Raw genomic sequence first — 15,526 nt, forward strand, 5'->3', positions numbered from 1 at the left:
CTCAAAAGCCAAGATGATACACGTAAGGGAAATGCATAAACATTAAGTGATGTACATTCACAGTAAATATGTATTATTTGTAAATATATATTCTACATTTATAAATATGTACACATAAAGATAGACTGCTTATCTTTATGTTGCAAAGAACTAATACCACATACAAATGTGAAAATCACAGAACAAAATACAGAACAGGCTCTTTATCAGATCTTTATCAGTGGCACAGTAAAAAATAAGAATGAGTAAGTATAAATAAGAAAAAATAACTACGAATCTCTTTCATTTACTGACAGGAAGGGAAATTCAAAAAACATGTTAATTTTTAACTTTAAGAAAAGTCTATCCCAAATTCATGACCCAAAAAGGAGGTATTAATCATCACAAAGTTTGCACGTTTCAACAAAATCAAGAGGGTTTGTATTTTAAATTATCAGTGCAAAATAAGAGGGGGAGAAAGGCCTTCTCAGGCTGCCTTGCAGCAGCTCTGTAACTCCACCCAGGACAGCATCACTGAATTCAGTTTCCAAGGGCTGACACAATCCAGTCCATCCCAGTGCTTCTGACACTGCACAGGACAAAGACCCCTGGATTCACTTTAAAAAAGTGCCAGTCTTATTATGGTCCTGGATGGGCTGCAGCTGCACGTGGGGGTTTGAGGGAACTCTATCCTGTGTAACCAGGTTGATCATATCGTATGCTATTTACGTAAACAATCTTCAACTGTAATGAGACAGTCTTACAATTACATCAACACCAATAAACACTCAGAAGGGATTCATTCCTAAGTTACAAAATATTGCAAAAAACTACTGAAGTACTTAAGACATAACTCGTTCACAGACACCTTAAATTATGAAAATGGAGCTTTTACCTTTCTTTAATGAATGTAATGCTGATGTGAAGAATGTTAAATAACCTGGCGGTTGAGGTGAAGCATTGAACTCAAAAAATCCCACAACTCCAGGCTGAAACAATAAGAATTAGAGTTAATTAATCTATTTTCAAGTATAAATATATGGGACTACAGTAAACACAACAGATTCTTAAGAGACAACAACATTTACTGAAGAGCAGTCACTTTATGCTGCAACAAAAATTTTAATATTAAAAGACTGAATGGAAATCAGTTCTCATTCAAAGAATGAAGCTGTCACTCAAAAGCTAATATAAGAGAGAGGGGCTTTATGGATGCTACTTTTCTAATGGTGTGTTTCCCATGTTGAAGTTCACCAAAAACAATAACTATTTGCTTTACAACTATATTTTGAACCAGTTCCAGCACCAAGGTAAGAAGCATAAGCATCATAAAGATTTTTTTAGAACTGGAATATCAAATACAATTTTTCAGAGTATAAAGGGCTTAAGCAGTAACACTTTAATTTTTATGTTGCACATAATTAGTATTTATATATGAATTCACACATTTAGCATGTCAATACTTGAACTGCTAAGATAAGTGATCATCCCATCTTTAAGCTACAGTCACTGTAAATCCTTTCAGTATATCCTGCAAGAGTCAGCGAGAGACCAACAGCACAAAAAACTTGAGAACTCCATATCCCATCTGCATATCCATAAAGCTCTTCAAATTGCCAGATAGACAATTCTAAAATTAAAACACTCATCCCAGAACAGGCCTACTGATTTTTCCGGGTGAATGACTTCCTATTAAATTCAGGAGAGAATCTGGGAGAAGCTGACTTGGAAAAAAGAGGTACACACTCTAGATTTTTTCGTTCCAATATTTCAGTCAAGCTTTGATTTTAAATTTTTAGAAATATAATCCATTAAAAATTACTATTAATTATGTTTTTGACTCATCACTCAAATAGGCTTAGTTATTTGGTGTTATTTGTTCCTCATTTCCACCAGTGCATGCAGAAGGCATTTGTCACACAAAGCAAGAGCACTCCAGTGACTGCTGTGGAACAGAAGACTCCAGATTCACCTGGCACCCATTTGTGTGGCAAATACATCCTCACGTGAGGATTTTCATTTGGTACTTCAGAAGCTGTTCTTTTTTTTTTTTTTTGAGCTCTACATACCAAATTTTTAATTTCTTTTTAAAACATGAACATACATTTTACCTGTTGTTATTATTAATATGAATTCAGTTATTCATATCAACCTAACATGATGATCTAATTCAGTACGAATTAGCAATCTTGAAGATGTTCACCAATAACAACATTGCCCATTCCAGCTCATAACTTCTCTTTTTAGGCAGGAATCCTCTTTCATGGATGAATGCTAAGCATAAACCCCTTGTTCATAAAGATTCTTTGTGAGGTACCCCAAAAAAATTATCAATAACAAAAATGAGTTACAAGCAATTAGGGAAATCTCTGCAACAATAATTACCAAAAGAAAATAAAAATAGAACAGTAGCAAAAAACCACAGCAAAATAATAGCACTCAGTGTTCTTTTTTAAACAACATACAGGTTAGTAATTAATGATCATCTTTTTCTCTTAGTTCCCAACTAAGACAGTAAAAAGAAACAATCCCTACTAAAAGACTTTGAAAGCATTCAACTGAACAAAAATAAGGAGACAGATAAGATAATCAAAATTTTAGCTTCCCATTTCCTAGGACCATTTTTGAATACTAATTCCCATTTCCTAGGACCATTTTTGAATAATAATCCTGTACCAAGTGAATTTAGGACACCAAACAGTGAATGAGAGTCAAAAGTGACAGTAAAATGTGGCAAGAAGCCAGAAGTCAGATGCAGAAGTATTTATGTTATTTAAAAGGTAACATTCTGATTTAGGGGGCCAGTTCTGCTTTACATTAACAGAAGCTTAAGATTTCCAGATTGTGAATAATGTTTCCCAAAAGATAATTTTTGTAAATTGTTTTTTCAATTAAAAAAAAAATTATAGTTGGAGAATATATGCTACTATACACTACTATATATACTAGTATTTACTAATGCTCTATGCCTAACCAGTTATCTGGTTAAATAATGTCCTTTTAATCATCATCCCAGACCAGTTAAAGTTTTTGCCCTGTTACAGGGTTCAATTATACATAGGAGGAAAGGGACTAAATTATTGTATTTCTTCTCAAGCACCAAGAAAGTTTTCCTGCCTGTAAGAATGAAGTTTTTAACAAGACTGAATACTTCCAGGTATTGCAACTAATAACAATAATTGCTCTGTACAAGTGAGGGTCAAGTCTCACAGAAGACGTATCTCAATGTGAACAAGAAGTTCTTGGTTTGGAATACAAGTAGGCCAAGAAGAGCTGACAGCAACAACTCCCACCTTCTTTCATGTAAGACCCTCCAAAACTCAGTAACAGCTGCTAGCAAACAGTTTAGGAGGACATCTACATCCAATCTCTTACTGATGAGCAGCTGCTTCCAGGCAACCATGGTGTGCTGTGAGCACCTAGGAGTACTCAGCTGAACCTGCTGCTGTCTAAAATCAGAGGAATGAGCACTGACATGTGACACAGGGGTGCTTAGGAGCATTAGGAGCATGGGCACTGCTAGAGTGGAGCTTGCTGGAGCTTTTCTTTCCATGAAACGATTTCTGTCCCTCTCTCAAACCAAGTGTCTGTAGGAAGGGCTTTGGAGCAAACCTGAGGATGTCCATTAGTGAAGACTTAGTGCTATCTCCTAATGAAACTCATATAGGGAAATACAAAATCATTAACTGTAGTGAAGCCTATTTCTTGCTTGGTCTCTACACCACAGGAATGGAAAGTGATGTGGGATGCAATTAAATCAAGTAACAGACTTACCAAGCATCTCAACAATTACCAAACAGCAAATTCATGGAAACTTTAAGAATGAACAGAGGTTTTCAGATGAGTAATTTCTACTGGAGAAAAGCTAGCAGTGTTATTACTGTACCATGCCTCAAACCTATCACAACTTTTGGAAGGAATAAGCAAGCATGTAGATGACTCCATGCAGCATGCTGTAATCCCCTGAAGTCTAGAAGAAGTTACCAACCACTCTTGAAGAAACTAAGGTGATAAGAAATAACATGGAAGGCCCTTTTCCAGATTAGGAAAGTAAGAAAGACAAAAAACACTTAAAAAATAATGTTTTTCAGCAGCCAAAGATAGCCAGCTAGGATGTGTACTGATACTCAAGCAGTTCAGTATTTCTATAAGCACTTTAGAAAAGGGAGAAAAGGGTGAGTAACAACACTTGCAAAGGTTGATGTGAGTCACTGAAACTACAGCTGACTTGAAGAGTTTGAGTAAGGCAGAATTAAATGACTGTGATGAAAAAGCTCTGAAATTTAAAAGCCGAAAAAAGTGAAATAATGGGAACAGAAGACAGGAAAAATCCCACTGCAATTGATTAGTTTACAACTGCATAAATGCTTTTAATACTCCAGTTACTTCTATCCCAATTTGTAATTTAAAAAAAATGTTTTGGCCATATTGCATTGAAGTAAGGGAGGTGATTTTTTTCAGAGTCTCAGACTTGTGCAGGCAGGCAATTCCCACTCATTTTATCTGTGAACATGGGAAGGCCAGGAGCAAGAGGAAAGGAATATGTCTTCTCTGGGGAAGAGAAGAACCAATATTACATACCACTATATCTGTACTGTAGAAATGCAAAGAAACTGTTGACTGATACTAGATTAAATTTACATTTAACATCATTTTACAAAGATGTTAAAATCACTGTGTACCCAGACCTGAAAGCAAATTTTCACACCATCATTTAACACAGGCACCACACAAGAGCCAGAATCTCTGTCTGTGTCAGATGTACCCAGCTGGCTGATGCTCAGGAAGCATTCCTGCACAAAGAGAGCAAAGCAGAAAGCTGACATCATGTTAAGAAAAACAGCAGCCACCTCCCAGACAGACCAACTCCTCTCCTACTGCTCCTGAAGCCAGAAAATGAAGAATTCCCTGAACACATTTAATATTCATAAATGAGTGAAGTTTTTGTCTAACTACAGTGGCTTCCTGTTTCTTCCTCTGTGCTTCAGGAGGCTGAGGCCATTTCTAGCAGCTGGGGCAGTCAGATGAGGAATGAGACATGCCAGTTTGGATTAAAATGAAACTACATCTCTGCAGTTAAGAAAACAAAAGAAATCTGATTACAGATACTCACAGGTACCTTGAGTTATGGCAGAAACTGCACATCTTTCTGCTCACTTAACTTAGGTCTTCCTTAACATTCCAAGATTTTAACTGCTTTCCAAAAGGCACATTTTCCTTGCTCTCAAAAATTAATTCTTATCCATCTCTAGTTTTACACTAGTATCATTCCTCAACCCCAGCGAAACCAACCTTAAATAGTATCAGAGAATGCAGGATCTCAACTTTCCAGTCCGCAACAAGTTTTTTTTTCATGGGGATTGAGCGCCCTCTAGTGAGAGCAACTGGCATGTCACGACAGTCGTGACTAGGCCGAGAAACGAAGAAGACCAAGTAGCAAACAGCACCGGTTTGTACATTTAACGGGATTCTGTTCATCAGTATCTCTTCTAGTTTGCAGAACCCGTTTGCTATCAGAACACAGGACTGAAAATTAGATAGTGATGATGACAGATCTTGCAAATTATTTTGAGCTTGAAATTAATTAGCTTTTCAGTGAAATCACAAAAGCATGATCCACCAGCAGACAGCGGCCAAAGTGCCCAATAGCAATCCTTGACAGTCTTCTGTCTTTTCCCTTCTGCTAAAAATTAGTATTTTTTATACAGAGAAGTTCAAAAGTCAAAGGAAGACACTAGGCAAGGGTCTCAAAATAGCAATTACTTTGTGCCATACATGTCCCAGATTCCCATAACCTACTCTATTCCCCAAACTTTCTCACTTCTTAAACACAGGACTAACCGCTGGATTGTATCTTCTCCTACAGAAGGTATCAGTTTCTCAACTCGCAAGGAAAACATTGTAAAACGTTCACATTTCTGATTGAAGTGATGAAACAACCTGTTTATTTAAACAGGTTAATTAAAATTAACTTTTCCTTTGTGTCTATGGTTTTCTCTGCATCCATCTTCATAAACAATTGTTTCGGTCATCTTATCTGTATCTGTTACTTTTGTATCCCCTCTTTACCCTCTTGCAAGAAAGACACTGAGCACCTTGAGCCATGGTCTGGGACAGAACCTCAGGCAGGAATGACTGTGGGGCAACATAAACAGAAGCAGCCTCTGCTCTTGGGTCATTTCAGAAAAAAAAAAGAACCAACAAATGCTGAACATAAACAGCAACTCAGCACTTGGAGCCACAGAATTTCAACCACAGAAAGGGGGAAAAGTCTGAATGCAGAAAAAAATATATCTGTTCAACTGCTAAGCATTTAAAAATATTTTTTGTTGCCCCCTAAATTTGTCTTTTCTCTTATTATTTTTCCAGTGGAAGTGCACCTCTAACTGTAAAGCAAATTTAAGTTTAATGACAATACGCTCATTAGTTACTTTCTGCAGTCTACCAAGAAATAACATAACACAAAAAACCAAGCATGGCTTTCTTGAAATCTCTGTAAGAAGCAAAGAAATGTTTTAGAATTTTAGAACAGCAAAACCGAAGGAATGGAAGAACAACAGAATTGCTTGTGATCTCACAGAAAGTACCAGCAGCAGAGACAGGCCACAACTCACTACTCCCAACTCACAGTCCCTGCTTAAAACACTGGAAAACCAAACCCAGTAGTAGTTCCTGGCATGAACGGCACAGCACCTACCAGGGGAGCTCCCCAGGTGTGTCCCTACGCTGTGGCAGCTGCCACTGAACAGCACAGGTCATGCTCCATCCTGCAGCAGAACCAGGCACTGCAGCGTGCACTGCTCACACGGGATCTGCTCCAGTCCCAGACACTGGAGGGTCCCTCCCATGCTGTGCCCACTGCCACAGCACTGATTGGTTGACCAGGTTTTCCACACTGCTCTAACAGCTTGGGCTTTAGTAAGATTATGGTACTTCTGCACTGTGCTCTGCAAGAATCAACAGTTATAAAGGGATTTTAAATGGTTCTGTTGTAAGCACATTTTGTCTAACTGGAAGTTATTCCACCAGTATTGCTACCAATCTCATCACCCCTGAACATAAGAGACAAAAATTAATAAAACAACATGTACCAGTGGATTAAAATCATCAAGTTACCACATACAAAGTGATTAGGAGCCCTTGCTTCAATTGGTTTCAAATTTGTTCTCAGTTAAAAGACTTATCCTACTAGAAAAGCTTACTATTCTTAAAAAATTATAGTAATGATTATGTATTTCTCAAATGCTATCCTAACTTAGACTGCAAGATTTTTGTGAAAAGATTTCTCCCTTCTTTCTTGTTTCTATGTAACAGTTTGGTGAGATAACAACTCTAATTGCTGTCTCTACATACTAAAGTAATGTAAATTAAGAGCATCACTAGATCATAATAGTAACTATACAGGGAATCAACATTATGAATTTGTCATTTCATATTTTTATGACTTTAACAATTTTATAGAGCACTGATTTCAGGATCCTGAAAATAAACTAGTACTTTGGAGTAGATCAAATGTAATCCTTAAACAAGTCAAACTCTTTCTGAACCACAGTGGTAAAGCTAGAGAAGAGAGACAAGTACCTCATAATTTGAGAGGAAATCTAGTAATTTTGATCGAGACGAGATGTAGAGTAGTGGTGTCATCACCCGGCGAACAAACTTTTCAATATAAACAGCACTCATAGGGCCTTTGTATTCAATTGGTCCAAAACTAGTACCAAAAAAAATAATAGAACATTAAGACTTAAATTAACAGTAGAGAGTCCCTCCTGGGGGTGGCAGATAGGAGTTATATAGACAGCATGCTCAGCCTCTAGGAAATTGCTCTCTGTGTTTTACCAGTGGCTTCTGTAACTGATGAGGGAGTTGTGTCAGCAGAGGGAAGCGCCAGAGTATCTGTGGAAGGGGCAGAGTGTAGATGAGCTTGGAGGGATGGAGACCACTTCTGAGTCCCATTAAAGAATTTGGTAAAACTCAGATATAAATTACATGACCATATATGTATTTTTCTACTTTTTCTGAAGTAAACACACAAGACTTAAAAATACAGATCTGAAAAATGTCACTATTTTCCCTTGTTTTTTCAGTGTCTCAAACACTATCAGTCTGAAAAGGTGCAATATTTTTACACAGGCTTTTATGAGCAGCAATCAGTAAAGCAGGGACAAATTCGGTTGTACTGCTGATGAACAGACTCAGCAAAGCTCCAGATTCCCCCCAGCCATATGATAAAACAGCTCACAGGACATTAGGCAATGCTAAAACATAAGGTGGGCTGGAGCTTGCAGCTGCAAATTCCAGAGGTTCTCCTCCTAATTATAAATGTATTGCACAAAGCATCATTGTCCCACATGAAATCAAATACAAAGAGCATAAAGAATTAGTCCATTTCCACTGAAGAATTTAATGTGATGCATTTTTAATATAGCTTGTACATACAGATACACTGGAAAATACCCAGCTCACACTGAGATACCTGTATTGAGGTGCTTCAAAATGGTCTCCTAGAGCCCACTAGATCATTCTACATCCTACATCAGTTTATTATAAACCTCTGTCTTCACAGCAATAATCACAGCTCAGCATGTTACATGCCCAGGACACCACATGTGAGGTTTAGTATCTGAGGCATGAGGGGTGCACTGCCCTTCAGGATTTTATGAATTATCAATAGGGATTTAAACCTCATCTTGTTACAAGTCTGTTTAAGGCTACTGATGATACCAAGTGCATCCATCTACTGTGTCATAATTTCAAGGTCAAGAAAGTTTCAAAGTACATCCAACTGGGATGCTCTTTTATTACAGCTTGAATTATGCCAGTGTCTCATGTCTATTACATGTTCAGCTAACAAAGACCAGGACTGTTCCTCCTCAATGCATAAATTCCCCCCAAAAAAACAAAATCAGCCTCTGTAATGAAAGAGAGCTGCAGTTCAAGACTAGCAAAATAGAAAGTAAAACACAAGGGATGAACACTTTTGTGTAGTGTTACAAACTGTGTTTCCTTACCTTCTACTCCACACAGGGAAAAAAAAAAACAGATAATACATACAAATACTAAAAAAATAAAAGTGAGGTTATATAAAATTTTATACAATGATATCTTAGCTTCGGGGGAATAAAAAAGTGAGTGCAAAGTTCAAAGTTAGAACAAGGTCTTCACTATGTAGTGCAATTTAAATATGCACTTAAATTCCACTAACTTCAACAACCCTTAGGTACATTCTTTAATCCTGTCATAAATTAGGACCAGTTGTTATAACCTATCCACAGAGCAAGTAGACATCTGAAATTAATATGTAACAGTGAAGTCTTTTCACTGGAGGCAGAAGTTACAGGAGATGCAAAGGCAACCCAAAATTTCCATAAGGACTAAGAATTGCCCAGCCATTTAACTGACAGTTACAGCCCTACCTGGCACTTGAGGAGCATACAGGATGAGCTCACCTAGAATCTACCAAAAAACTATTTACTGAAGCCAGAAATGTAACATTTTCAAAATGCAGCACTTTATACGATACCTCTGTTTCCCAAAACAACAATAAAAAACCTGGACTGTACATATGAAATATTACCTCTGATGGTACAAGTGTATCACGGGAAAATAGAAGAAATGCTTCTGCTTCCTGCATTTCCCCTGGTTCCACCAGCAATTTACAGCCACAAACAGCACCTGCAAAGCACATAAAAATTCACAGCTAACAAAGTACATTACTGTGACCTACTTTATCCAAGATGTACTTGATGTACTTTTTCCAATCCATTTCATCTGATATTTTCAGGGCCTTTTCAACTCGGCATTCCATATCTGTCACAGACAGATATTTTAAATTCTTTTTGTCATTTTGCAACAGCAATCCTTTTGGTCACTGTTCTTTCTAGCTTTTATGCTTCTTAATCTAAATCCTTCAAGTTTATTAATTTAATCATAACCCACATTAATTACTTTCTCTGCAGAGCAGAGCTCAACAAGTAGAGGTTTAGGACAGCTGTACCTGTGAAGTATTCACAGGCACTCAACTGTTTGAAAGCACTGCTATGGTTACAAACTTTATATGATTACCAGTGTCTCCAAGGATCCCAGAACTGGAAGCAAATTCCATGGAATTTCTGTCTGAAGGCAGGTGAATAAATCTGAAAACACTTTACAAGAAGAAAGTTGTAGACTTCCCCATTTAAAAGCAGAAATAACAGACAACTGAGCAGGAATCACTGGCTGTTTCCATTTATTCTACCACTTTGTATGCTAAATTAAATTTAAGGTGACTGATGAGTTTCCCTAAAATGTGAGCGTTCAAGTCCTACTATTTCTCATGAGAAGACAGAAATCAGCATCAGCTTGGACACTGAAAAGCTACCAGGTCATGTTTAAGATTGGTATTTTCTCTGGAGTTACCTGGTCTGACAATCTGCTGGCCACATGCTCTATTTCTTCTCTCGCTGCAATGGACTGCCCACACCATGGCGCATAGAAGAAATACAGCACAATTTCTGAATCCTGACGGAGCTGATCTGCATAGTCTAACTGCCCCCGAAAAAGATCAATCACTGGAGATCTTGTGGAGAAGAAATTCACTGGAAGCTTCGCTGGCATTGTTACATCTTTTGCACGGCTGCAGGAAGGAAATTATGAGTGGTTAATGAGATAGTACAGCAGTAGTTAAAAAAGTGTGCCCAAAGCCCTAAGTTTTATTCTTAACAAAAGTCACACAATGACAAAACTTTAGAAATTGATGCAGAATGACTACAATTTATGTTATCTGAGTTAGTTTCATGAAATACTATAAAAATCACCCTTCACAAGCTTTAGAAAGTCACACTCTGATACCATGCACTGTATTTATGGGTACGTTAGCTCACACTCTTATGGCTGGTTGCTGTAGAGCATAAATTACCAGGAAAAGTGATTTCTTTTGATTTCTTTCCTGGCCTCATCCTCTTTTAACATTTGTACTTTAGGTAACAGCACCCTGATAAGAAAAGAGATACTGGTCATAAAATTTTGTGATGTGTTGTTCATATAAACAGAGCCTATTACCCTGCCTTGTGCTTTGTTTTACAGTATTCTATACTTCCATTGTTTTATATGGTATTAGGAAAAGATATATAAATGTGTGCTAGTTTATTTTACTGATCAGAGAAGGGACTGCAAACTGTTCAGGGCACATCAATGTAAGAACAGTATCAACAAATAGAGAGTCTAAATTTAAAGAGATTATGACAAATGAAGTTTTTAAAGAGAAATTAGATTGGCCAGTAAGTAATACAAAGAAGTAAACCAAATACTCAAGAAACCCTTTCTATCCAATCAGCAATCAAACAATCCAGAATTTGGGACTTCCCAGGTGTTCAGAAGTTGCCATGGTATAATCTGCCTTAAATGCAAGTGAATGATCATATTGTCTTTTTATATTGTCTTCATTTAAAAATTTTTCACTAGCTATGTCTACATTAGAGTAAACCAGACTGAAAACTGGACAACACTGTCATGCTCAGTTTTGCCATGGTTCATAATAGGACTGGACGTTTTAGGAAAGACTGTGCATTTCTTTACTTTGTGTGCATTTCTTTTACTTTCTTGCAATAAAAAGCTAATACAAAATCTTATTATCTGATATTTGATCCTTGTCAGGTTAAAATTTTATTAATTGTGATAAAATTATTGAGCCCTGAACACTGCCAAACTTATATATTAAGCAACCTCCTAAAAACTCTGCCACACTTTCAAAGTTTACAATCTATCTAGTTTTTAAGAAGTACCTTTGTCTTTATAATACAGCAAAAAACTGTATTGTAGCTTGTCTCTAATTTCCAGGCTACTCACTTAAGCGATAACATTTTAGAATTGCCCCCAGTATATATCACAAGTTATAAAAATTCTTAATTTGTATATAAGAGAATTTTTTTTCAAAATCAGATCTTCAAAATCAGAATTTTGAAAATATTAAATGGTTCCTCCTGTTTGTAATTCATTAGTTCATCCACTCACAACATAATGTTTTTACACAGATAATCAAAAATCTACTTTCTTCTATGGATTTCTATCTATGTTCCTTCCCTTCTCCCCTAGCCACCATCTCAGCACCTCCTTCCCAACCCTCAAGTTCTTCAGTCACCTCACAACCAACACCTCTGGTTCCCAGCCATTCCTGCACCCCAAGCTTATCCAAAGTGCAGCTTCTTCCCATGATTTCTGCCTGCCAGCTGGACAGGACACAGCTCCACTGTGAGCTCTGGCACACACAGGCTGATCAGCTGCTGAAAGCACAACACTTCTTGAGAGACAGCAGCTAGGATTTCTCCTCTCCATCTAGTTTAATGAAAACAGACAACATCAATATGTTTAAAACCTCTGCTTCCTCTACTGAATTAAACAGAAAGAGGATGATCGGCTCAAGAATTACAGCGTAAGACTTAAAAATTAGATAATGAATTGGCTCCAAATTTAAGAATGGGTAGAACACATCAGCAGAAGTCCCATGACATGAGTGAGTCAGAAACTACATGACTACCTTCAAATATGATAAAAACTCCAGTAACTATTAAAACCCAAAACATAATAAATCAATAGCTAACAGCTGCTTAAGGAGATTTGCTAAGTACTGTCTTCCTCTGCAATACCAAACATATGGAATACCTTGACTAATTTCCCTAAGAAAACCCCTAAAATTTACACACATATAAACTGAGGATTACATAAGAAACAATTACACAAACATAATAAGCACAAACTGTTTATTAAAACACTGCTTGAATTATTTAGCTGCTGCCAGAGCCTACAAAAACATAAACTTTCTATGAGAACAACCTGGTAATAAACGGAAGCACATGCAAGTGCCAAAAGGACGAGCAGCCCCTTTGATTGCACAGTCCTGAGAGTGGAGTTGTTTTAAAGACATTTGCATAGTGCCAGAAATAATTCAGGTTCTAGACCACAGGCTTTTTGTAACAACCCATGCTAGGTCAGGTCTCATTTGGCTATTCCTTGAGTCACTATAAACCCGCAAGTCATCAAATCCCACTAATGGATTGCCTTGCAGTACAGGAATTTCCCCTTTCTGTATTTTTTATCCATTGATATTGAAAGTTATATATTGTAAGAGCAGAGGTAGTACCTATGCCCTGGTGCTGTGTCTTGCTAGTAAATCACACTGACATGTGGTGAGAAACTATGTCCTGTATTTATAGATAACATGTGCAATTAACCATGCTCCAAATTGCACAAGGCATTTTTACACCTTAATTTTCTATATTTCTGACAGCAGCCAAAGAGGGAATACCTACCTGATATTAGTCTATTTAACTACAGTCTGAAAAGCTGAACCCCTTTAATCAAACTTCTAGATTACAGGGTGGTGAGAACCACATTCCAATCACATTCTGTCAGTGAGCTTCCAAACACAGCTAGCAGTAAAATGAAAGGAATATGCAGGTTTTGAATACAGGAGAGCAGGAAGCATCATTGTAAGTATATAAAAAAAGTATTGTTTTCTTAGTAATGTAACACCAGGGAGGTGATTATGTTCAGAATTCCTTTACCATACATTCTGAAATATGGCAAGAGCTTTACAATTTCATCTACATTATCTCGTCACTGTGAAATACAGTCTCCTGGAATGGAGGCACAGCTGCTCAGAGGCACTCATACACAGACTTAAAATTCACTCTGCTTCAAGTAATACACCCTTTGTGGACACGTAAGCAAAGAAAGCCTTAGCATTTTTTAGATGCATTACCTGTGAATCAAGTACCTGTGGAACCAAAATTTGTCAGATGCTGGGGAACAGGGACATAATCAGAACCTTTTAGCCTTCTCCTAATCTCAAAATTAAACCCCAAGTGCAGTAGATGTTCTTAATATAGTATGACCTGGAGCACAAAACAATCACCTTGACCTAAAACCCATCCAGAAGATTTAGCAGAATCGAGCAGCCTGTGCTCACCGCCCCTCCAGTACAAACATCTCCTGGCTCCACGTACACCAGCTCCGGGCAAACAGGAACTGGAGAGCCCTTTGCAAAGAAAGTTCCAGCTCCCAAGAGGACCACCACCAGACTGGCAGGAAAACCACAATACATCTTTGTGCCCGAAGCAGGTGCAGGCAAAGGGAGGTGATGACACCAACACATGAACCAGGGCAGACTCGTCTGGCCCCCGCCGATGCTGAGAGCGCTGAGGGCAGGGCTGCAGCCCAGAGCCCCCTCGGCCGTTCTGCGGCAGCGCGAGGTCCCAGGTACCTCTGGAGATGAGCAAAAGCAGCTCCATCGTAACAACGTGCCTGTCACAGGGCCACAGAATGGGTCAGGTTGGAAGAGATCACAGTAGGTCCTTTGCTTCCACCTCCCCGCTCAGGCAGGGTCATTCCAGAGCACATGGCAGAGGATTATGTCCAAATGCTTCCGGAATATCTCCAAGGAGGGAGACTCCACAGCCTCACTGGACAATCTGTCCCAGTGCCCGGTCACTAACGGAAGAAGTTCTTCCTCATGTCCAGGTGGAATTTCCTGGGCATCAGTTCCTGCCCATTGCCTCCTGTCCCATAGCTGAGCCCCACCGAGCAGAGCCTGGTTCATCCTCAGACACTGCCTGCATATTCTGATACTACCCTCAGAATCGGGAGCCGCCGCGAATCTGCCGCCACAGCACGACACCCGCGGTGGGACAGATGTCTCCTAAAACACTCCGCTCCCTCCCCACCCACGTTCTTATCACCCCTGCCTGCCCCGCTGCCATCCCGCTGAGGGAGACACGGCGTCCCCCCGACACGCGACCGATCGCAGTTGCCCTGGGGACCGCTTGTGGTGGGGCCCGGGAGGAGGATCCGTCCCCCAGCCCGGGGATGCCCGAGCCCGACGCGGCCCGGCCGCAGCGGGTACACGGCGCCGCGGGGCGACCCCGGCCCGCCAGGCCCCGCCGGCGGCTGCGTCCCAGCACCGCCTCTGGGAACGGCAGCAAACCGGCGGCCGCTCCCCCCTGGCCGAGCCCCGGGTCCGCCCGCTCTCCCGCCGGTACCTGCAGGTGACTTTGAGGGCGATGAGGAAGGCGCAGCCCAGCACGATGGCAGCGCCGCACAGCAGCTCGGGCCGCCGCGCCATCAGGGCAGCGCGGGGCCGCAGTCGCGGGGCCGCCGCGTCGCCGGGGCCGCCGCACACCGACATGGCCCGGCCGAGGGGGGCAGGGCCGCGGGCCCCGGGCCGCTCCCGCTCGCACACGTCTCCCACCGCCCGCCCGTGAGGCGCGCCGGCCCGGGCGGGGCGGCCGCTCCGCCCGCCAACCCGCCGCCGCCACGTCCGCCCGCCCGAGCAGGCGCACAGCCGGCCCGGCGCTCCACGTCCTGCCCGCGGCACCGGGAAAGCCGGGACGGGCAGTGCTGTGCTCGCCTCTTGCGCTCGGCACCGGGAGAAACGGGACGGCGATCGCTGTGCTCGCCTCCTGCGCTCGGCATCGGCGCCGTTACCAGTCCCCTGGCCGGGAGCAGCGGGTGAATAATCCCCGAGCCCCCCCCGGCAGCTGTTCCCCAACAGCCCCACCCCGCAGCAGGAAAG

At 40.5% G+C, this 15,526-nt stretch overlaps 1 protein-coding gene across 2 annotated transcripts in view; it reads right to left on the reverse strand.

Moving 5' to 3' along the window:
• Positions 1-15,139, reverse strand: part of TXNDC11 (thioredoxin domain containing 11) — a 28,762-nt gene extending 13,623 nt beyond the window's left edge. Inside the window, exons 1-5 of one of the 2 annotated variants that reach the window (XM_053991773.1) lie at positions 14,994-15,139; positions 10,378-10,594; positions 9,557-9,654; positions 7,561-7,690; positions 875-968 (exon numbers count right to left, since the gene is read on the reverse strand). In XM_053991773.1, the coding sequence (XP_053847748.1) occupies positions 875-968; positions 7,561-7,690; positions 9,557-9,654; positions 10,378-10,594; positions 14,994-15,139 (685 nt within the window). Of the gene's footprint in view, positions 1-874; positions 969-7,560; positions 7,691-9,556; positions 9,655-10,377; positions 10,595-14,993 lie in introns of those variants that run through there. The other variant, XM_053991774.1, reaches the window with a different exon arrangement.
• Positions 15,140-15,526: the final 387 nt, after the last annotated feature.

Source organism: Vidua macroura, chromosome 16 (assembly GCF_024509145.1).
Source record: "Vidua macroura isolate BioBank_ID:100142 chromosome 16, ASM2450914v1, whole genome shotgun sequence".
NCBI lineage: Eukaryota > Metazoa > Chordata > Aves > Passeriformes > Viduidae > Vidua > Vidua macroura.